The following is a 24011-nucleotide window of genomic DNA, read 5'->3' as shown; positions in this document are numbered from 1 at the left end:
ATTGCGTGGAGGATGTGCACCACGCTTTGGGTATCGACTTCAAGTTTACCATCCAGAAGGGAAGCTGGGGTCCAGGTCAGTTCACGCTTGATCTAAAATTCTCAGTAGGAAGTGCAGGGAGGAAGCTGAGAGCCAACGTGTGTATAGGGTGGGTGGGGAAGGGTCTGGAAGAGGGGTGGTGGCATTTGAATCCAGCTGGCTGGAAGCTCAGGTGAAGCGGCTCGCTTCGTCTCAGCCCAGGCTTTAGCTCTGGGAAGGTCAGGGGAAGTAAACGGGAGCCTCTGTGGGGGGGCTGTTGTCTCTGTGCCTCTTTTCCTCATTTACCCTCTTGGATTGTTGAGGGTTAGTGTCTGGTGACTAGCTTCCCCGTGGTGCTAGCGTTAACCCACCTGCCAGTACAGGAGACACAAGAGACACAGCTTCGATCCCTGGGAAGATCCCCGGGAGAAGGGCATGGCTACCCACTCCAGTATTCTTGCCTGGAGAATCCCATGGACAGAGGAGCCTGGTGGGCTAGAGTCCAGGGGGTTGCAAAGAGTCGGACACGACTGAAGGGTCCTAGCAGGCACATGTCTGATGCCTCTAATACTATATTCTCCTTGGCTGTAGACAGACACCCTGAGGCAGGGGCCCTCTGGATGCTCACGGGCTGCTGGTGGGGGAGGGGCGTGCAGGACTCAAGCCTGGGAAGCCATTGCGGGTGGCTGAGGGGCGGTTCCTCCTCTGCGCTCTTGTGTTGTGGGTGGAGACTGGCCTCTCGAGACCCCCCTGCTAGCCTGGCTGAGAACACAGCTGCGGTAAGACCTCCGGCCTCCTGGGCTCCCTGTGGAGGCTGGGCCTCCCCTCTGGAGGGTGCATGTCCTAGCACTATGAACTGCATCACCCTGCTTGTCCCCTGGGCTTGTGACCTTGTCTGCTCTGTGGCCCCAAGGCACCCTTGACTTTTTCACCCTCCCTGGCAGGGTGTGTGCAGCGTGTTCCTGAGGCCACTTGGGACTTTTCAGCGGGGACTTTGATCGGGGCTTACGGTGGGCCATGTGGAACACTGCCTCCCTGAATCCAATGTAGGCATAATACACTTGGGGCCCTTGGGGGTCCCAGCCCCTGCCATGGGGGACAGATGCTAAAAACAGAACGAAGGTGGTGGCTGTGGGGAAAGGAGCACATAAGTTTGGGGTCAGAAATCCCTTGGGCCTGCCCCCCACTGGCGGTGCCCTTGGGCAGCTCACCTTGCCCCCCACTGTCTCCATTTTCTCCCTGCAGATTGGGGATGACATTGACTTGGAGGGGTGGATGTGTAAGTGCTCAAAAAACCTCGTGTGAATGGGTGGGTAGGTGGACTGGTGGATGGTCTGAGTCTTTAGCCTCTGGGAAGAATTTCTGCACAGGCTAGCTGGGCTCTGGAACAGAACGCAGTCCCGACCTCAGTGAGGGTGCACTGGCTGAGAACTCTCTTTCTGCAACTAACCAGGTGGGTAAGCGTCCTGCCTGGGACCCAGGAAAGAGCAACCTGAGCCTGAAGGGCAGTTACCTGTTGGTGTCAGAGGAAGAGGGTCCAGCCAGACCTGAGACCGATGGGGGTCTGTAGGCTCCAAGAGCGGAGAAGACTCTAGGAAGGGAAGGCTGACACTGCTCTTTGGGACCATGACTGCCCGAGGGCCACTGGTGGGCCTGGCATGGTGCCAAGGCTGTACTAATACCCTCGTCAAGTCCTGGAGGCAGTGACTTTTTTGGCTCTCTGAACCAAAGTTGACTTGCAAATTCCCAGAACTTTGGAGCTGCACACAAGGGACTTTCATCTTCGGGCTGTTGACTCGAGTGCACCCCTCATCTTCTGGGGGAGAAAGGTTATCCACGCTCTGCCTTAACCAGATGATGGTTTATTATGTTCATTATTGGAAACCGACTACTGAGAATTGGGGGCATTGGGTCAGGGAGTTCTGGGGCAGAGGCCGCGGGGGCGACCTGTACCGTGCTTGGCCCAGCCTGCGGTTTTTGGGGATCAGCCCCATGTGATGTTTAGCTCCTGACCCCTCTGAGGGCCACTTGGCACTCCTTCGGGAGGGAGAGTCACTCTTGCCAGGGAAGGACTGCTTGCCCGTCGAGTTTTGGATCCAGTCCCACCAAGAAGCGCAAGACCGGGGCAGCATCCTCCAAGGCCAGGCGACTTTTTGCAGCCTGTCCCCAAGGCACCAGCCCAGACTTGACTTTCAGGAGAGCGCTGCTCCTGCCTGCTGGGGCCTTTCAGTGTTGGAGATGGCAGTTCTGTTCCATCTTCAGACCTTGGAGAGTCCAGAGAATAAATTGGATCTTCTGCCCACTTGCTTTTCATTGGGGCCATTGAGTCAGGACCTTAGTTGAGACAAAAAACTTTTCATCTAGTGACTTCCAGCTGAAAACACGCCATCGACATGGTGTGAACTGAGGGAGAAAAGGAACAGAAGGAAAGCCCCAGGTGCCCGGGACACCCTTTGGCTTAGCGGGCAGTTGACTTTGGCAGGAGAGAGTGCAGGTTCCCATGCAGCTATGACGGGATGACCCTGGACAGGCTACTTAACCTGTCTTGTGACCTGGTGTCCTCACGTGCACCTGCTGTGGTCACTGCTTGTTAGCTGGTACGTGAACCAAAGTCAGAACTCTGTGTTACTTACTGTCATTAACAGGGACGGTCCATTTTAATGTGGCAGCAGATGTGCTGAGAGGCCTAATAGGAGCCAGGACAAGTGACCTAGCTCTGCGAAATGCAGATTCTGGTGTGTCTGGTTAGCAGTGCCTGTGTGCTGCATGCTAAGTTGCTTCCGTCGTGTCTGACTCTCTGCGACCCCATGGACTGCAGCCTGCCAGGCTCCTCTGTCCATGGGATTCTCCAGGCAAGAATACTGGAGTGGGTTGCCATGCCCTCCTCCAGGAGATCTTCTCGACCCAGGGATCGAACCCAGGTGTTCCACATTGCAGGCAGAGTTTTTACCAGTTGAGCCACCAGGGAAGCAAGCGCCTTGTTAACAGAACTCAGGGGAGATTTCACTGGGCAGTAATAATGTAAAGAGTAAGAACAGAGAAACAGTAGCTGAGCTTTTTGAGTGCACAGTTGTAGGGAAAACACGCCTCCTGGGATTCACCGTTACTCTCACACTTCTGCACACTCGCCATGTCTGATGGCAGTTGGCTGGGGGCTTTTCCCATACCACATAAACCCGCAACACCAGGCTGGGAGTCCTACAGTTTAACACAGTTCTGACACTGACCACCTGGAGATGAACATCAGCTCTACAGGTTAAAGACTCCCCACCCCTGCCCCATCAGATGCCAGTTGCAAGTTTAGATTCATATCCGTGCACATGAGCCATCAGCGGTAAATCACAGGTTCCCACAATCCCCTCCTCTAGTTTCATTAATTTGATGCATTGGCTTCTGGAACTTGGGAAAACCGTTTACTTAGTATTTACCAGCTTATTATAAAAGGTCTATGGGAAAGGGTACAGTTGAACATCCAGGTAGAACAGGTGTATCGGGCAAGAGATGTGGGGAAGGGCTTCTGCACCCTCCGGGCGACCCACTCTCCGAGCTCCTCCTCGTGCCCACCAGCCAGGACGCTCCCTGAACCTGTCCTCATGGGATTTCCTATGAAGGCTTCATCACAAAGGCATGATCTGTCACTAACTCATTTTCCAGCACCCTCCCCACTCAAGGATAGGGAGTGGGGCTCCAAGTTCCAAGCTTCTAATCATGCCTTGATCTTGCTGGTGACCCACCCCAATCCAGCTCACCAAGCATTGTCTCGTTCAAATAAAAGACATCCCCGTCACCCAGGAAGATCCCATTTGAGGACAAGCCCGTGTGGTCACCCTACTTCGGACCCCGCATTTTCAGGCTAGCAGCCATGGTCTGGCATGAGTGCACGTCTCCAGCACCCCCCGCTCTGTGTCAGGCTCTGTCCTGACTAATTATACACATTAACTCAATTCTCACAGCAGCCTGAGGTGGGGACCCGTGAGAGAGAGACAGAACCTAAATAACATGCCAGGCCTCACAGCTTCACAGCCACTCCTAGAGGACCCGGCCACCGAGCATGGTTGTGGAATAGTAACCACACCTGCCTGATGTCCTCACTGGCTTCACTTGCAGCCTTTGCAGTAGAGAGGGCCATTGCAGCCTGTCTGGCTGTTCAGAAAAGCGTAGATTTTTCTCAGCAGCCCAGGTCTCTGCTAGCATACCTTGCGTGTTGCAGCCAGAGAGGATGAGTGGCCCCCAACGTGGGGTGGGGGATGGGAGCCAGTTTTTCTGAGTCCCCAGCCTTCCCGATGCACATGCTTCTTTCACATCTAGCTGGTTGTTGATCACTTCAGGGAAGCACATGTGGGAGTTTGGGAGCAAAGGGATAGCTGGAAGTACAGCCCAGAGAACCCCCCAGAAAGCTGGAACCCTCTGCCTCTCATCTCATCTTGGCATCCCCCCACCCCCGCCCTCCCCCATCCATGATCTCTCCTGTGGGGACTGCCTTCGCGTAGGCTCACAGACAACCCCAAACTCTTAGTGGCTTAATGCACTCAAGATTTGCTCATTGTTTATACTACAGCCGAATCCCGGTCCCCTAGGCATTGGAATCTTCTACAGGCTCCTCCGCTTCCAGCCCACAGATGAAGCATGAGAAGGGGAGGTGGAGATGGGCCACGCCCTGCAAGGGGCTAGTCAGCGGTCAGTGCTGTGGGAGAAGCTCTTTCTGCAGAGGCGGTAGCTTAGGGCACCTGAGGCATTTGGAACTGATAGATAAAGGAGAGGGTTTAATGCAGATGGCACATCCTGCGTCTTTGCAGCTGCCGCTCTACTTGGATTAAACCTTCCTTCCCCTGCCCATCTCTGGAGGTCCCATTCTTCCCTCTCCCTTCCGTGGCTTGGTCTGGACACCTCCTCCTCCGGGAGGCCGTTTCAACCCCCTTTGCAGGAAAGAGTCACCCTGCTCCGTGACAGGTCCCTTCTGGGTCTGCGTTGCTCACTCTGTTCTTCGAAGCTGCCAGTGCGCTTAGCAGACATCTGCTGAGCTCTTAGGCTTCCTCGGTGGCACACTGGTAAAGAATCCACCTGCCAGCACAGGAGACCCGGGTTCAATCCCTGGGTCAGGAAGTTCCTCTGGAGGAGGAAATGGCAACCCACTCCATTATTCTTGCCTGGGAAATCCCATGGACAGAGGAGCCTGGCAGGCTACAGTCCATGCCGTCTCAAAGACTTGGACGTAACTTTAATGACTGAACGACAGCAACAGCCTAGTTCTTGCCTGGGGCCTGGTTCCAGGTCCTGGGGAGGCCAGGCTGCAGCCCTGGTCGTTGGGGAATCTCAGGATCTTGTGGAAGAGACAGAAGGTTAAAGAAACGACTTCATGCCTGGAAGTTACGGTGCTATCTTGGAGGGATGTGCATAGCATTTCAGGGGCACCGGTGAGATGAAGCAGCCACTAATGCTTCCTGTTTGGGACAAGAGGAGTTCAGAAGTCTGGAAAAGGATCAAACTTCTATCCTGGGACTTGGGAGACTAGTAAGAGCTCATGTGTGGACAAGAGGCTACAGGCTGTGTGGGTGGGCACTCCAGGCAGAGGACTCACTGTGGCAGGGGAGCACGGCCCCGTGCAGGTCTGGGGCAGCTGGGGCTGTGTCCACGGTGAACAGTCCCCCTGAGGCCCTGCGATGAGAGGGCAGGGGGCGTGTGTGCCTGGTGCACAGGAGGGGCCTGGAAGATACTTGTCAAGTTAGCGAGGGATCAAGCTGAAGCGGAAAGTTGTCTAGAGGGCTTAGGTGCCACATCTATAAACGGAATGTTCTAACTCACAGACCAATCCTGGAAGGCGTAGTCCTGACATCCTCATTTTATGAAAGGGGAAACCGAGGCACAAGGCAGCTGAGCCAGGAGGGGCCTCCAGGTGCCCACTGTCTGGTCCTGTCCTCCTTAGCCAGCTGGTGGGCGGGAGGCAAGCGCCCAGCTCCCCTTGGATCACGACGGGGTTGCTTGTTCCCAAGGTCGGAGGTGGCTGTTGGGCCTCTGGGGTCTGTGGGCCTCTGTCGCATCTCCTCCTGGGCCTCCCTCCACCCTCGTCTGCCTCATTGCCTTCATCACCGAGGAAACAGTGGGCCCTTGTTTTCTCCGAATCCCGAGCACTCAGGGCGGCGTGACTTGGAAACGTGGCGCCTGCAGCCACCGCAGGGGGGCCCTTCATCCGGACACCCTGTGACTGGCTGAGGGGGCCCAGTCGGACCCTCTCTGAGGAGGAGGACAGGTCCCCTGGGAGAGTTTCCTTTTCTGTGAGCAGACTGTGGTCAGAAAAACCGAATGACACACTTGAAGTGAGTTCACTTCCGCCCTGGCCCCCAGTCCCGCCCCATCTGGGAAAGGAAGCTTCTGAGGTGCCTCCCCCCACCCCCCGACCCCGCTGGCCCCAGGATCCCATTCTCTGCAGCACCCACCCCCCACCCAAGGGCCCCTCTTCTGGGACCCCCTCCCTCTGTGAGGGGTCCCCTCCTTTGTGGCACCCCCAACCCCCTCTGAGGGTCCCCTCCTCTGCAGGGTCCTACATTCTCTCCCACGTGTGCCCGGGGCCTGCTGACCGACAGCAGTTTTGGCTCCCCTGGGATCTGAGGGTGCAGCCCCGGAAGACCTTCTCCCCCTTCCCAGCCAGTGGGGAGGGACCGCTGGCTCCTTGGGGTAGACCCCCTCAGGGCTTCCGCGGCTCCTCTGGTCCTGAGGAAGGCTGGTACAGGAGGGCCTTTTGGAGCCACGGACAGCTCTGCTTAGGCCCCAGTGAGGATGGGGAGCGGGGACTAGCCAGGCCTGATGTGTGTCCAGAGCCGCGGCTCTCGTGAAAGGGTTTCACTGGCACAAAAACGCTTGGAAAATACACAAAGGACAGTGGCCAGCTTCCAAAACTCAACTGTTTACCTTCAGCAGAGTGGCCGGGAGCGCAGGGAGCTTATTTTGCAAACAGCCCACAGTTGTCAGGTCTACAGACCTTGGGTGATGCAGGGCGAGCACGAGCCCAGGGCCTCTCCTGCCCACCTCCTTCCCCAGAGGCGTGCGGACCCCCGAGTCCTTCAGGGGCTGGCTTCTGTCCCTTCTTGCTGCACAGGAAACATTCTCTCTGGGATGGGGTTTCTGAGGCCTGGGGCGCCCTGCCCAGCCTGCCACGTGACCCAGGCTCTTCCGCCCGTAGCCGTCTCGGTCTGAAAATGTTGGCCTCTTGCTTCGGTGCCTGTCACAGTGGAGCCGCTGGTTACAGGGCAGATGGGCACCTCTGAGAATGAGCTGTTCCTTGCCCGTGTTCCCATTTGCCACTGGCTGCTCTGCCTTCCTTCCAATCCTGTGTTTTGTCTTTTTCTTTTGTCTTCTTGGGAAGTGGCATTGGATGGAAATTAATAATGAATGTATGGAGAGAACCGGAAAGATCCTTAGCATTTCCTGTTTTTATCGAAGGGGAAACTGAGGCCCTGGGATGCTGCTAGGCTTTGGCACAGGCCCCAGGACATGGGCAGCTTGGCTACAGGCTAAGCTCATCTGTGTTGCTTTTTGTCCAGGTCCCAGTGGATCATTTCCCAACCATGAGGCCTTACCCAGCCATTTTTTCTCCTCGGCTCTTGGGGTCCTGGTCTGTGAAGGCGTAGCTGTCACCTCTAGCTCCTGGCCCTCCTGTGAGGACAAGTACCACATCCCTTCCCCTTCTAGGAGTCTTGGAAGATGGGTAGCTGCTCAGCTGGTCTGATTTTTGCTATTCTGTTTTGTACACAGGCTAGAACATCGAGAGATCAGTGTTCTTCAGTATTTTCCTTTTGTGAAGTCCATGAAATTTTTTTTTTTTTTTAATAGGGAAAATCCCTTAACATCTTTCCTGGCAGACAATAAAAAAGAGGAGTTAAGGCTATCAGCAGGAAAGGCCTGGTGCATTCTGAAGATTTAATGGAAAAAGAGTTTGAATCAGGAGCATGACATGGCATGGGAGGGGTCAAAGGAGCTGGCAGGAGGTGGTGAGGTGCCCCCCAAATGGTGGGGTGTCACCACCCCAGGCCCACGGGGATGAGGGGAGGGAAGAGCCTAGAGACAGTGGTGGTCTTGGGAGAGGGGCAGCCTTGCTCAAGGGAGATGTTGGGGCCGTGAGGATGGTGGGGACAAGCACCCAGACTCCTGTCCCATCCTCTCTCCCATCTACTGCTGGTGCCTCTAAAGGGCCAGACGTGGCCAGCTGCCAGAGGGCAAGGCACCCAGGCGGTCGTGGCTCTGGGGCACAGCGCGGGCACGGGCCTCGGGCTGGGGGCTGGGTGGCCGGCCCAGCTTCAGTTCTGGCTCTGCTTTCTCCCTGTGAAATCCTTGGCAGGTTCCAGAAGTCTGTGTTTTCCACTGTCATGTGTGGAATTGCCTCTCACTGTGTGGCTGGAAAATAAAAAGAAACAAATGGACATATGTTTTTAGCACTGAGCCTCCCTAGAGCTGTCATCACGATCTCCTCCCTAATGACTTTGAAATAAACAGCCTGGAATCCTGGAGGGAGCCCCACTGGGGGAGTGGGACGGAGGGCAGGGGTGGGGCTGGTGGCCTTCCCTGACCTCCGCTGAGGCCACTTGAGGGGTCAGCCAGGTGATCGGCTGGCGCTGCCGCCTCTAAGAGCACAGGCCCTGCAGGTGGTGGTGGCCGCGTGCCAGGCAGTAGACATCTGGCGGCCAGGAAGCGTAGTATCAAAAGGCCCTGGCTGTTGGTAGGTGCTCCCATCTTGGGGGTCTGGGATGCCGGCTGTCAGCCAGCAGCTCTGGCTCCCCCGGGACCCAATCTTCCAAACCCCATGCTCTTGAAAAAATAAACACGTTCCCCCAGTGGAGCAGGGCGAGCCGGGGACTCGGGGACTCCAGGTGGCCCTGCATCCCTCGCTTTGTCGTCAAAGGCCAGCTCTGATCTCAGTGTGAAGTGCCAGCGGCCAGCCTCGCAGAGTGGCGGCTCTTAGATTCACACAGATCACAGCTTTGCCGAGACCGTGGATAGTTTCATGGGGAGAGTGTCTGCTTGGATCTCAGTTCTGGTCTGGCCTTGTGACTTCAGTCATTGAACTTGACCTTGCCGGACCCTGGTATCCCCACCTGAGAGGCCCTGGGTGGTGGGGCAGCTGCAGGGTAGCCAGTAAGCGCTCTCATAGTGACTCTCGCTTGACCCATAGGTCCTTAGTCACCCCGACTCCACCTGTGTGTCTTTTGTGTCCTGGGCAGCCTGGCACTTGGGGCCAGAAGCACAAACACGGGGCCTGCCCTGGAGGAGTTCCAGGGCCTCAGCGGGTCCTGTCCTGTCCCGTCCTGTCCCGCGAGTGCTGGCCCTCCTCGCGCTCCGTGCCCTGGGGACGTGCAGAGGGGATGGGGTGGACGAGGCAGTGGGCTCATGGGCTCAAGTTGTTCTTTCTCTCTCTGTGCCTCCCTCTCGCAGCTGAACCTGAGCCGGCCGATCGAGGAGCAGGGCCCCCTGGACGTCATCATCCACAAGCTGACTGATGTCATCCTTGAAGCTGATCAGAATGACAGCCAGGCCCTGGAGCTGGTGCACAGGTTCCAGGTGCGTTGGGGAGGGGGTCAGGGTGGTGGTGAGGGGCTGGGAACAGCTCTGTGCCTGTCTGAAGCCGTGGAGCTGTCCTGCTGGGTTACCCGTAGACACGGCTCTGCCGCTGCCAAGACGTGGGCCTGTGGTCGGGCCCTTCCCTCCCGGGGTCTCTGTTTTTGGAGGTGAGATGGGCCTGCTTGTAGCCGCCCCCATCTGCCGTCTACCCTTAGAGATATGATTTACTGATCAGGGTGCTGCCCAGTCCAATCAGGCCCTTGCCTCCTCCATGCACACCTGGCCACAGCTGCAGGTGCTGTGTTGGCATAGAGGTGGGAACCCTCTTGCCACCCTTGAAGAAAAGGTCTCTCCCAGGGTGTTTGAGCTGCAACGGCCACCCTTGGGCCCATGAGTCCTGCCCCGGTGGAGAACCCCCTCTGCGTGCTCATGGCTTTGAACCTGTAGGCGCGTCTCTGAGCTCCGACCAAGTCTCCCTGGCTCTTCGCTCCTCCCTTCCCCCTGTTCCCCATTGTCCTGGGCCCTGACCCCACAGTGACCTGCTCGCCGCCTTGAGCGCCACTGCCGTCGCCCCCACTGACTTGCCCTGTGTTTTCTCTGTTGTGGACAAGAGCATGATTCATTCCTCAGGAAAGCGGCTTGGGGTCATGAAAAACAAGGTCATGTTATCAGTGAAAAATGCACTTGAGATCCAGGGCCTTCCCAGTGGGAAGGATGCTCAAACCAGCACTTTTCAGAGCGTGATGACTGGAGGGGTGACATCCTGTCCCTCCTTATCAGGACAAAGGGGAATCTCTCCGCCACACAGCAGCCCTCCTGCTGACAGCATTTTCTTTTGCCCTTGTGTCCCGGGTTGGTGACCTCAGCCACCCTCGCTCCCGCCTGGACCGACTGTGTCAGGCTCCCGGGAGCCCCAGGGGCCCGTGTGTGGCCCCGCTGGTGTCCCCTCCCCTCCCGCACGCACCTGCAGAGGTGTGCTGTAAAGTGGCACCCTGCAGTGACTTTGGCCAGCAGCCTGACATGATCCACTCCCCCCGCCTCTCCCAAAGGGCTGGGGGCCGTGGAGGAAGGTGTCTGGGCTCCTCTGAAGCCTCAGTTTTTGTATTTGCACGGTGGTGTCAGTACTGTGTTGGGAGGAGTGAACAACACCATGGCCATGAAAGTGCTTTGCACAGTGCTCGGGGCCCAGTGAGTGCTTGGTTGGAAGGTCAAGGCCAGTGTGAGCATATGACCTTGAGCCTTCGTCCCCTCTTCTGTGAAATGGGGTTGCTGCTAGCTCCTGCTTCTTGGGATGCTATGGGAAGGTTGCTGTGAGCGGAAAGTGTCTGAGTACATAGACGGGTCTGATGTTTGTTGAGTTCTTCCGGCAGCTCCACCACTGTCATTATTTTCTTAGATAAAGGACCGCAGCCCCCAGCCCAGCCCATTGCCCTGGGGGGTTATAGAATGACCAACCCTGGGGCACCTCCCATCCCCTGCTCCCCACAAGCAGACACACAGCCCACAGCCCAGGGCAGGTGGTGGTGAACAGTAAAGGGGAACTGGGTGCCCTGAGTTCCCGTTCTGGTGCGAAGAAGGTGAGCGAGCGCATCGTGGGGGACGTGGGGACATGCCGCTTCAAGGGTTTCAGCCAACAGCTGCGTGTCCCAGGGGGGTCTCAGCTGGTCTCGGGAGTCTGTCTCACCCAGGGCACACAGAAGAGCTGCCCTCAGATGCCTGGGGTGACCTCAGGATAACCTTCCAGCCTGGGTATCTCTGGGATAAGTTTTCACTGCCATCTGTGCTTGAGCATGAGGCGGATATCTGATAAGGCCAGGACGTTTCCTCTTTTGTGAAGAGAACAATCCTTTGGGGAGAAGGATGACAGGCCATGCTTCGTCCAGGCCCGGAGAGGAGAGGAGATGGGCAGGGGCTGGTGGAGAGGAGGGCTGAAGGGTGCCAGGTGAGGCCACTCAGCATCATGGGGCCCAGTGCTGTCGGCACTGCCCTGGTCATCCCACCCTGCACGAGATATGAGGTTCAAGTTCAGAGCCAGGCCGTAGACTGACAAACTTGACCTTGACCATGCCGTTATTTTCAGACACCTGTTTTAATGCTTATTCTCGAGACATGATGAGGAGGCATGGGGGGAGGGGCCCAGGGCCAGTAGAGGCAGAGGAATGTTGAGACTTCAGTAGCCGGGAAGCAGGGCCCTGGGGCTAGGGGTTTGCAACCCTGGCCTTTCTGCATTTTGTCATAAGGAAACAGAGAAAGGTGATATGGCTCAGAAGGGGCGCAGCTCAAAGGGCCTCCTCCAAAGGCACAGCTCAGGTCCCTAGGGAAGTGGCCTGGGGCTGCATAGGTCAAGATAGATACGTTTCTGAGATGTTTTTGGACAACTCTAGAGCATTCTGCTTGTGGGATGCTCCTACTAAGCCTCCAGGGCCCAGGGATTGAAAGGAATTCTCAGAGCTGAGAGGTTATGCTTTTTTTTTGGCTGCCCTTGAGGACAGGTTGGGGACTGGGGGTCTGGGGTTTATACAGATCACAGAAGCTGGTTGCCATAGAAACCAGCTCCCAAGCTGCTGCCTGCCTCCTCACCATCCCCCTCCTTTAAAAAAAAATACTGGCCTCAAGAGGGCTTGGCTTGGAGAATCATGGGGATGATTCAGTTGTTTTTCTGTGCCAAGGTTCTCTTGGAGCCAGCAGCCTGGTGCCGCTGAAGCCCTGCCCCGAGATTCAGTTATCAGTGAACCGACCTGGGCAGAGGGCCCTCGGGGGCCGCGTCCACATGGACGAGTGGGGTTAGGGTGGTGTGAAGGTCCTGGTCCCAGCGCTCAGGGGTCTCCTGGCATCTAGAGCGGCTGCCTCAGGGGAGCAGCGAGAACCGACTCACCGCGGCATCCAGGGCCGGCTGTCAGCTGTCGCCTGGGGCATGGTTCTGCTGCCCTCCTGGAATGGATGAAGCATTATGGCGAGCGATCATCTTCCTCAGGGCAGGTGACTCCGGCCAGGTAGAGCTACCTGGGGTTTTCCCTGAACGAGCTTGCGGGGAAGAGGTTTGAGTTTGAACTGTCACCTTTTCTACTCATCTCCACTAGCTGGGAGGACGTTAAGTCCTTCTAATGGCCCCCAGACCCCCAGCGTGGACTCAAGGACCGCTTTCTCCGCAGCGGCACTCTACTACTTGCTGAGCCCATCCACCCTCCAACCCTGCCCTCCCGCCTGGAGGAGAGGTCTGGGCAAGCCAGGAACTGCCTTTGTAGCCCCCCGAATGATGAGCTAGGAGACACCCCGACCTGGTCCCTGAAAGCCCTAGCTAGAAGCTATCTCACTGCAGTGATGATAATAAAGACTGTAGGCTCTGTCATGGCCCATGGGGGCTGCAGTCTGGCACGGCCTCCCTCCCTGCTCCCCAGCTTCATCTTGTCCCACCCGTCCCTTCCTTGCTCAAGCTCTGAGCTCTTTTCCACCTCAGTGCCTCTGCACAGGCTGTTCCCTGGGGTGGAATTCGTCCCCACCCCCAGGATCAGGTGCCCTTTCCTGGAGTAAGTCTCTCCGATTAGCCGACTGCAGGCACATTCCCTGAGGCCCTCAAAACTTTGCACTTTTCCGTCCGTCTATTTGGAGGTTTGTAATTCTTTATGGGTTGTTCTGGCCAGTTTCTCCATTTGGGGATCTGCTTCAAGCTCCCCTGGTCTCCCCTTTGCTGCACTCAGCCACGTGTCTGTGAAATTGAAGAGCATCGTGGGTGTGGGCCGCACAGGGCACCCTGGCGGGTCCCTGGAGGGAGAAAGCGGCTCCAGGGGGGCAGCTGGGAGCAGGCCTGAGGAGGGAGGGTGCTTGGGCCGGCTCACCAGGCTCTGTTGGCTGCATGTGGGCGTGCCCTCGGACCTGGGGACCTGCACGGTGGCAGAGAAGAGTGGAGAAGAGTGCGTTTCACACCAGGCTGCAGGGCTTACACTATCCTGCAGACTGGGGGTGGGAGTGATAAGGTCAGATTTAAGTGGAAAGAGAAGCCCTGCTTGGGAGGGGAAATTGCTAGTGCAGGATGAGCTCGGGGCAGTAGGGACCCTGCAGTCGTTGGAACCTGGCAGTTTTCTGAGATGGAGAGGGCATGCCATCCGAGGCTTAGCAGTGCCCCCTGCTCACCCTGGGGCCCCACCGTCCTCGGCATGCCTTGCTCAGCCATGACTGGCCAGCCTCTGAGCAGCCTAGGCCAGCGCAGCCCGCATGCTCCCAGTCCTGGACAGCCACCAGCTTCTGTCTCTGTCTCAGTTTTCACCCGTCCAGCCCCCTCCCTCCTCATGCCCGCTCCCAGCTGACCCCCAGGGCCTCTTTCTCCCTCCAGGGGTCCCTGCACTCACCCACACCTGCGATGCTCTCTTTCCCTGTTCTGGACTTTGATATTCATGGAATCATATAAGACTCCATCTTTGGGAGCTTCCTGGTGGCCCAGTGGTTAGGACTATGCATTTTTCACTGCCTAGAACACCTCAGAGAGGCTCGTCTTGGCTGTTAGTCTCTACCGCAAAGTGACAGGTGCCCGGGACTCTTGACAGTTCAGTGGACACTCGGATCCTCCAGGCCCGTGAGTGCCTGCTGGGATCAGAGGAGTAAGAGCCGCCTGTAGGCCCAGGAGCCGAACATGGCGAGCAACAGTACCTGGGGGCCTTTTCTTTGAAAAAATAAGAAAGGCGCTGAAACATGTTAACAGGCATGATGCCCTCAAGACGGGTGCCAGTCGTGAGCGTGTGGAAGCGTTCACCATCCTTATTGTTAGCACCTGGTGTGTGAGAGCAGGTGTAAGGCCGTCTGCCCAGGTGGAGCCTTTAGAGACCCCTGAGTCACATAGGCTTATTTTTATTGCTATTACTATCCCTTTTAAAAATTTTATATTCTTTATTTCTTTTAAAGGTATCTTTTAAATGCATCTTTTAAGTTGTTTGTTTTTAATGCGGCCCCTTCTTAGAGTCTGTATTGATTTGTCTCAATGCTGCTTCTGTTTTACGTTTTGGTGCTTTGGCCGAGAGGCATGTGGTATCTTAGCTCCCCAACCAGGGATCAAACCCGAAACCCCTGCACTGGAAGGCGAAGTCTTAACCACGGGACCGCCAGGGACATCCCTGTTATCATTGTTATTATTCCACGGCAGTAGTACTGCTCTAGCAGCCTTATCTGTGACTGTCGGTCCCAGCCAACTTGAGAGCCCTTAACTGTAATTGGAGTCAATGAGACCGTGATTTCGAAAGTGTCCCCAGATGGAAGCTGAGCTCTGTGACAGCAGAGCGAAAGAGTGGACTGATTGTAGCCTTTGAGGCAGGGCCGGGTGGGCTTCAGGGGGACCCTGGGTACTGTGCTAGGCTCCACTCTTCACCAGCTGACCCACCGGGGCCTCGGTTGCCTCCTGGCCGCACCGGGAAGATGCCAGAACGGCAGCAGAATACGTGACCTGAGAACAGGGGTGCAAGCCGAAAGGCCGTTGCTGTGAACAGCGGCGATCACCTCTAAGACCCCAGCTCCGTTCTCCTCTGGCCCCTGTGGCTCTGAAATGATTCACAGCTGTGTTGACTCCAAGCCTGTCACCCTCAGACGTGCACCAAGCCGCCGCCAGCACGGGGCTGTGTACTGTGTGTGGTGGGCACCCACTGGAAGTAGCAGAAGCAGCAGATTTTACTGTTGGCGGCCTTCTAGTCTGATGAAGAAGATAGCATCTGAACCGATCAAAGGTTAAGTGAGCTTCTGTCCATTTTGGGGGCAGGACCTGGTAACCTGTGGACCTTCAGGAGGGGGCTCAGAATAGGAACCCTGAGCACCAGTGAAGGGTTTAGGCGGTCACCATGGAGCCACGGGAGAGGCCACAGTTTCTTGAGCACATCCCAAGGGGCCCTCTCGGCTATGGGCATTGCACATCTCATATCTTGTTTGGTACTTACATCCATCCATGGAAAAATGGAATTACTTCCCCATTTTTCATGTGACAAAGCTGAGGCCCAAGAAAGTTATTAAATCACTTGCTTGCAGTCACTGAGGAAGAAGGTAGCTTATGTTCTTTTCAGAGATGCCTCAGAGGGGCCTTGGCTGCCCACTGACAGACCCCTGGGGGCTGAGGGCCAGTGATGCCCAGTCACTGTCTGGCTGTGCCAGACTCTGACCCTGCTGGTGCCACCCGATGATGAAATAAATGTTGGCTGGATGGAGGCCAGTGAGGCAGAGCTGGGTGGATCTGGTAGCCCTGACCCCAGGACAGGATTCCTGGGGTGGCTGTGAGGTCAGCCTCCCCGTGACATCTATCCCAGGTCAAGAGGCCCCTCTTCCCGTGGCGGAGGTGGCCACACAATCTGGCCATTGTGCACCCAGGCCAGGCTGCGGCTGTGAATCGCTCTTTCTGCCCCGGGGAGCGTGGTGCCCTTTGGGGCCGTTAACTGTCTGCAGGGCCTTTCTCTGTGGAGAGGGAGGCCGGCCCTCTAGGAAGACGCTCAACTTTATGACCCTGTTACCTGCCCAGAGCAGAGCTGGACTTTGTACGGCAGGGGAAGGGACGCCGCCCCAGGGCCTGAGCTCACTCCGGGAGCTGGCCGCCTTCCCTCTGTGTGTGTAGACCGTTTTTCACAGCACCGGGTTGGCGGTGTGCTGGCTTTTAGAAGGTTTGCTAATAGTACATTTTCCTCAAATGGTAAGGAAAACTTGTGTACAAGTTTTGTGATGTGTACAAGCGTGTACACGTTTTGTGTTTGTGTACACGTGATGTGATGTACACATCATTTCAGGGTTCCTTAGCTTGGTCCTGTGGATGTGTTGGGCTCCTGAGTTTTGGGTTTTGGAAATCGAGAACTCCAACCAAGAGGTTTGTAGTCTGGTGGGTTCGTCATTTCAGGACCATCTAGGGCAGGAAGGTCTCGTCCATGCTCCTCCTGGCCTGTTTGGGGCCATGACCTGCTGACTTGCTTCTGTGCAACCCGTGTGGTCTGTGTGCCCACGATTAAGGCCTGTGCGGTTTCTTTCAACTTCGTGTAATAAATCACAAAGCCTCTCACCAGCCAAGAGTAAAGCTGCTGTGGTGGCCACATGCTGGGGCTGCTGACCTCTGTCCTCTGGGGATGGACAGAGTGGGGCAGGAGGACCTTCCCATGCTGGCTCGGGTCCAGGTCCCTGCCTCAGGCCTCGCACACCCGCTGGCTTCCAGTCCCTGTCCTGGCCTGTATCTCTGTCTCTCCATTGATTCGTGAGAGCATTTGTCAAATAACCATAATATCATTTATTCCACAAGCCTCAATTAAGCACTTACTGTGTGCCAAGAATCTTAAAAGACATCACAGATACAAAAAATAAGACAGATCAGGTGGACACAACCCCTGTCCGCACAGATGTGTATTTGGTGTGTGTGTTGGGGGGAGCTTCCCAGGTGCCACTACTGGTAAAGAACCCCCCTGCCAATGCAGGAGACATAAGAGACGTGGGCTTGATCCCTGGATTAGAAGATTCCCTGAAGAAGGGCATGGCATTCCAGTATTCTTGCTTGGAGAATCCCATGGACAGAGGAGCTTGGTGGGCTATAGTCTATGACTGAAGCGACTTAGCTCACACGCACACATGTGTGTGTGTGTTTATTGCTATAGGTGAGGCAAGGGTTCATACTAACAAAAACATAAGTAAATGGAGGAAAAGTAATATAGTCTCCAGTCATGATTAAGTTCCGTGCTGTGTGTGTGTTCAGTTGCTCGGTCCTGTCTGGCTCTTTGTGACCCTGTGGACCGTAGCCTGCCGGGCTTCTCTGTCCATGGGATTCTCCAGGCAAGAGTACTGGAGTGGGTTGCCATGCCCTCCTCCAGCGAACCTTCCTGACCGAGGGATCGAACCTGTGTCTCTTGAATCTCCTGCATTGGCAGGTGGATTCTTTACCACTGTGCCACCTGGGGAAGCCTGTGGTAAGTTCTCGGAAGAAGAAAAATCAAGGCCTGTCATAACCTGGAGATTCTTACCGCCTCTCTGAGGAGGTGACACTTGAGCCGGGGCCTAGAAGCCTGGTAAGCAGGGAGAGGTTGTGGAGCAGGCCTAGGGGCTGTGTTGCAGGACGGCACGGAGGCCTGTGGGCCTGGAATAGGCTGGTGCAGCCCAGCACAGCAGCGGGCGAGAGTGTGCAGCCTGGGCCTGCGATGGCCACTGCTCAGGAGAGGGCGGAGATGTGCAGCGGGAAGTGAGACAGTGGTCTGCAGCACCCGGGGGCACTGCCAGGGTCACGGCTGGCAGCCGCAGCCGTCTCTGTTCTCCTGCATCCAGGGGCTGGGAAGGCAGCTGAGTGCAGGGGTGAGGGGCCTCCCTGGCCTGAGTGGCTCCGGGTCCCAGAGTTCAACGGCACCCTGCAAACTCTGCTGTGATTCCAGGCAACCCCTGTCTCCCCACTGACAGTGGCATGGGCATCCCGAGTCCTGGCTGTAACCTGGCACACCCAGCAGAGCAGGCCAGGGACCCCGCAGGCCTCGGCGAGCCAAGAGTCCGACTCTGGCTGGAGGCTGCAGCCTTGGGTGGGGCGGGCAGAGCCGGCCTGTGGCCTGGTTCCTGGGACGCAGCCCGAGGGCAGGGTCTGCTCCAGCGGCTCACCTGAACAGGTGGGTGGAGAAGGCGTTCAGGGTTAGGACAGGTGCTTCGGGAGTAAGGGGGCCGCTGCTAAGCTGGGGTGACACTGAGCTCCTGGGACCAGGCGGCCCCTCTGTGGTGCTCACTGTGCTCAGCTGTGATGCCGCTGGGACCCCCTCCAGTCCCACCAGTGGCCGCTGAGTGGAAATGCCAGCCTGTCCTGGCTGAGAGTCAGCCCCTGAAGCGGTGCCTCCTCCCGGCCGCACCCAGCCCTGCACATCCCCCACTGGCCCCAAAGCTGGTGTGTGGCTGCGGTCTCTGCTTGCTCGAGGGCCTGAGCAGTGCCCTGGCACTGTGACAGGGCATGTGGCATTGGTCAGGTGCACAGCCCACCTTGCCAGCCTCCCGCAGACGGGAGGTAGAGGACGCCTACAGATTCGGTGCTGAGGTCCAGGGGCAGAAAGAGGGGTATTGTTCTAGTCCGGAGCCTGGGAAGGAGGGGAGAGGGTGTTTGTTGTCCCAGATGGTAAAGTGTTCCGTTTCCTTCCCGCCCTCTCTTCCTCAGCGTTCAGGGGTTATCCGTTGGTGGGATCACTTTTCTTCGTGGACTTACCATCAGTTCTATGAACAGCAGTGTCCCCACCATAGGGACCACGGTTTTCTCTCTGATGGCTAAGCGAGGCGCGTGACGCTGCCGACCGTCTGGGAAGATGACCCGGGGGGTGGATGGTTGTGGGTGGGATCCAGCTTTGGGATGGGATGAGGGCCTGTGATTTGGAGGCCACTGGTGGGCACTTGGCACACCCAAGATGTTCAGGCCCATCTCGCCCCATCTAGCAGTCTTCCTCTAACCCCCCACCTGCCTGCCCTCTCCCCGTCTAGAAGGGATTTCCCTCAGCTCTGTCCGTGGCATGGGTCACGTACAGTTCAGCCCGGACTCCTCCAGTGTCTTGCCCTTTCTGAAACCCTTGTTCTGGGGCTCGTTCCCCAGCAGGGACAGGTGGGGGTTATGGCTGGCATTCTGTTGCCAGGAAGCCTCCTGAACACTCCAGTGTTTCTCCCACCTTCTCCCCTTGGGATGGTGAATGCTACCAGTCTGTCCATGCACAGTGGCCCTGGTGGGTTCCTTAGGTGTGACTTTCCATGTGTCCTCTCTGTCTGGCTCTCCACCATCTGATGTAGCTAGCATGTGCAGCAAATTTAAGGAGTTTTTTCCTCCCCCTGCTACCCAGCCATCCAGTCCCCGTCTGGGGGCTGTGGGGCAGCAACCCAGAGCCTTTTTGGGGAGTTCTGTGTTCAGGAGCAAAGGTGGTCATCCCATCCCCTCACAAAGCCACTGTTCTGTGTGGTCTGTTTTGGAAATGATTCTATAGCAGTCCTTCCTTCAGGCTGCCGTATTCTTTTTAACGGCTGCATAGTATTCCACCGAATAGCCTTAAATCCTTTTCTTAACCCATCCTCTACTGCTGGACACTTAGAACGTTTCCCATCATGTTTTGGAAATGCTGCAGAGAGTAAATATCCTCGAACGTACATCTTTGCATGCCCATGTGGGGAATTATATGGGGAAAATACCTAGAAATAGAAATGCTGAGTTTATGTCTTCTTAATTTTGGCCATTGCCCAATGTCTCTCCATAGAAGTTGTGCCAGCAGCACTCCCACTAAGCAAGTCCTGGACCCTGTTCCACCCCTTTGGGAGGTGTTTCTAATCAGTTTCATTTGGCACCAAGTCAGAGAGAATCCAAGCGTGCCGGGACCTAGTACTCACCTCCTCATCCTGTTGTTTTTTTCCTGCCGGGCACTCAGGGTCCTGGGAAGGGCAGTGTGTGAGCCAGGCTCACTCAGCCTGCCTGGGCCTTGAACCTGCTCACCTTGCTCCTGTCTAGTGCTCGTGTACACCCGGCCTTTCTACTCTGTACTGCCTGTGTGGGAAGGGCCTGGCCACCTGGCCTGAGCTCCCAGGTTTAAATAACAGGTCTGAAGAGCAAAATAGGCCGAGGGGTAAATTGCACCGCGTTTTCCTTTCAGTACCTCTGCCAGATCAGACACGATACTGTGCCAAAGGTCAGGCAGCATCTCGGTTCTTCCTGCCCAGCGAAGCCTGGCGCACGTGCCCCCAAGGCCAGTGCTTCGCCTGACGTGCTGCCCAGGACGCGTCCCTTCCAAGCTTAGCCGCTTAGCCTCGCACACCGCTGGACGGGTCACCGCCAAGCTCAGGGCTGGCTCGTCACTCCTGGGCCCAGAACCTGTTGCTTTAGGATCAAGTCCAAACCCCGTGGCTGGTCCGTCTCCAGCTGTCTCTCCCTGCTGTCTTCACGTAGCCTCCCCTTTGAGAGCTTTGTCCACCCAACCGCGTGGGCGGCCTCACCCCATGCCTCTGTTTTTGCTGTCTCCTCTGCTTGGAATGTCTTTTCGTGTGTCCCATGCCTGTGACCCACGGTGTCACCAGCTTCCAGAAACCCTCTCTCCTCCCCCCTTCCCCTCTCCCCCATAGCTGGATTACTCCCCCTACCCACACCCCCACATGGGAACACGGCCCTACTTTATTATCACCAGTCACCCCACATCTCTGTCCACTTATGAGCCCCCTGTGAGAGGGGGTGGGGTGTGGCTGCTCTGTGGCTGAAGACACCACACACACACCACACCCCCCCCCACAAACCCCCCCATACCCCCGACACACCACACACAGCACACACACACACACACACACACCACACACACACACCACACACACCTCCCCCCCCACACCCCACACAGCCCACACACACACACACACAGCCCACACACACCACACGACACACACACACACACACCCACACCCACACCCACACACACACACACACACCCCCCTCCCCCCCTGCCCAACACACACGGGCTGTCACTCTCCCTGGTCTTGTGCTCTCTGGGAGGCCTCAGGCTGGGCGCTCAGACACTCGAGAGCTCTCTGGAATACAAACGAGGTTTCACTAAGACCGAGGCGCCTGCTGGTGGGAAGCCCCGCTCTCCCGGGAAGCCCTGCTCCCCCCGGAAGCCATTCGGGCAGAGTTAGAGAAGCTGCAGTGGGTGCAGGGTGTCGTCTGGATGCCCGGCTAGCTAGAGGGGGGAATGGAGAGGCATCTGGTGATGGCAGAGGAAAGTCTCGGGGTGCGCGTGGCCTCAGCTAAGCCAGCGGGTGGGCATCTGTCCCCCACCTGGAGCCGTCGTCTGTCTGTCACTCGTGTGCCGTCCCTCTGGCTTTCTTCCCTCTGCTCTGTCCCACCGCCCCGGCAAGGTTGTCCTATACAGTCACCGTGCTGTGCGCAGCTCAAGGGCAGCAGGCCCGGGGCCCCTGTGTACCAGTCTGGCTCCATTCAGTACCTGAAGAGCTGTCTTCTTTGTTTATCACATCGTGGAACCAATGAATCCTAGAACTTAAGAGTCAGAACGGATGTTTTAAATGTTATTCTGACCCTTTGGTTTCTAGATGTTATTCTGACTCTCTGGTTTCTAGATGAGAGAACTCAGGTCCAAATAGCTTATGACCTTCAGAAGCATATGTAAAATTAATGGTGATTCTAGGACCTGAACCCAAATTTCTAGACTCTGCCTGTGCCTTGACTTTCACAGTGTCTCAGAGTCCTGGTGCTGAGATCAGGACTGTCCCAGTGCTGTGGCTGGCCTGATGGGAGTGCTCTGCCAGTGATTGGAAGGGACAAACCTTGGCCGGCTGTCAGGGACAGTCGCACAGGTTGTGCACTGCACGCACAGTAGGTTGAAAATGACACTGCGTGACCGGACTTGGTAGTCCATTGTATATTCTGGTATACATATATTCTGGTATATTCTGGATGCTGCCGCAACCTTCTCTTGGCTCCTGGGAGCCCACTCTCAAGGCTTAGCTGCAGGAGTCAGACCCAGCCTTGTTCCAGATCCCATTGCCTCTTTAGACCCTCAGCATATGCTTGTTGAGCAACTTCGCATGCTGGGGTTTAGCTCGGGCCATGGCTGCCTGGCACGTTGTGTGACATCACAGCACTGGGGCCTAGTGTGGATTCTTCAGGAGTTATGTTTGATACGTGGTTTTCTGTAAGCTCTAATGAACAGGAAGGTATTCGGAGTGGTGTCAGAAGGCTTTGCCTGGGGGGACCTCAGGTCCTGGCCTCGGTTGATGACAGGTGTCAGTGGTTTGCCCAGAGGATTGGTTGGTGGTTCTCCCAGAAAGCTCTGCTCAGCCCGGCTCATGATCTCATCGTCACCTGGAGCCGCCCTCCCAGTGACAGGTCTCACTCTCTGCCGAAGCGCGTGTGTGCCTCTGAAGGGGGCGTTGCTGCTGACGCCGCTGTAGTCTTAGACCTTCCTCTGGGGGCCCATTCCCTCAGCCCTGCAGTGCCCATAGCCGCCTGCCTGTGCACCCAGAGTGAGTCCTTCCCTCGGTGCCACGCAGCTCCTCCTCACAGAGGCCGCGGTGGACTCTGGCGTCCGCTGTGTCATTTGCCTGCTCTCCCAGGAAGGGTCTGTCTTCAGTTGTGTCAGTTTGTCTGGACCCAGGGTTGGGGACAGATGCAGACTGCCCGGGTCCCTGGGGGCCATTAGAAGCAGGGCGAGCCGGGGTGCATTCCCGGGGTGGTAGGAGGAGCAGGTGAGCCCACAGCCTTTCCTCTTTTCTTTAGCGTTTCCCTGAGCTGACCCCACGTGCAGGTGCCCGGCCTCACGGCGGAACCACCAGGCTAAAGGCCTCAGCTTGGCTTGGGAGAACATGAGAAAGGCTTATTACTTTTTTCCTTTTAACATAAATTTTAAAAGAAAGTTTTCAGATCTGAGAAAATGTGTTTTTTTTTTGGCAAGTCACAGAATTAGTTCCTGACACCAAGAGTCGAAGACCCTGGGGCCCTCGATTCCCAGTATAGTTTTCTTTCCACTAAACCATCACGACTTGATGCTTAAGGAAAGGTTCCGCCTCACCTCCTGGTTATCTGTGGGCCCATGTTAAGAGTGCCCAGTCTTTTCTGTTTTATGTAAATAAATAAATAATGGAAAATTCTAAAAAAAATTCTAAAAAAATTAATGAACCTGAGTGACTCGGGCTTGCAGCTAGAACTGAGATGCTTCTTTTTGTTTACCCAGGTTTACCACACCTTGTTTCACTGACTGGGAGAGCTCTAGAGCCAAAGAGCATTCATTCAGATCCTAGCTTGGCTACTTCCTAGCTGGGAGAGCCTGGGCAAAGTACTGAGGGTCTCTGAGCCTCAGTTTCTCTGTCTGTCCAATGGGGCTGCTCATAGGACCTACTGCATAGGGTTGTTGTGACGAATAAAAGGTCAGTTCCTGCAAGGTGTAGTACTTTGCCCTGCACTTGCTGAGTGTTTAGGAAAAGTTAGCTGCTCTCACGATTACTGTTGTAACTGTCAATAATAGTAACACATCCTAGCATCCTGCCAGGACCCCCATCATGATATCAAGACCAGAGGAACCAGAAGCTTCCTGGCTTTCACCCACCACTTGGTGTGGAAGGAGCCCGCTAAATGGCCAGGCTTTGTGGCATCAGCTCAACCATCTGGGCTCGGGTCATGCTCTCAGGAAGAGCCAGAAGGAGTGAGATTATGCTGAGTAAGCCCAAGGTCACCTCCGTTCCTGTAAAAACCCCCACAAGTAATTTTTAACAGCCACAAGGAAGTAATTTCAGTTCTTCCTCAGTGTTCGTTTGGTGGCTGTTAACCGAAACGCAGACCTTGACTCCTGGGATCCTGGGAGTCTGCCTAGAGAGTGTGTTCTGTGCGTGGCATGTTGAGTCTCTCTGATGCCGATGCTTATCTGCTTCTGGAACCACGTGATGACCCGGATTCTGAAATCCCCCTGGGGTCAGCACAGAACGTTATTGTCCCTCCCAAGGGGTCACTGCCACTA

The 24011-nt window shown here is 56.2% G+C and overlaps 1 protein-coding gene across 1 annotated transcript in view; it reads left to right on the top strand.

Annotated features, from left to right (window-relative positions):
• Positions 1–24011, top strand: part of ITPK1 (inositol-tetrakisphosphate 1-kinase) — a 153739-nt gene that overhangs the window by 79941 nt on the left and 49787 nt on the right. The window contains exon 3 of the mRNA XM_068991174.1: positions 9442–9567. Within this exon, the coding sequence (XP_068847275.1) occupies positions 9442–9567 (126 nt within the window). The remainder of the gene's footprint in view (positions 1–9441; positions 9568–24011) is intronic.

Source organism: Capricornis sumatraensis, chromosome 19 (genome assembly GCF_032405125.1).
Source record: "Capricornis sumatraensis isolate serow.1 chromosome 19, serow.2, whole genome shotgun sequence".
Lineage (NCBI taxonomy): Eukaryota > Metazoa > Chordata > Mammalia > Artiodactyla > Bovidae > Capricornis > Capricornis sumatraensis.
The sequence above is the reverse complement of the archived record's forward strand: the minus strand, read 5'-3'. Positions and strand labels throughout refer to the sequence as shown.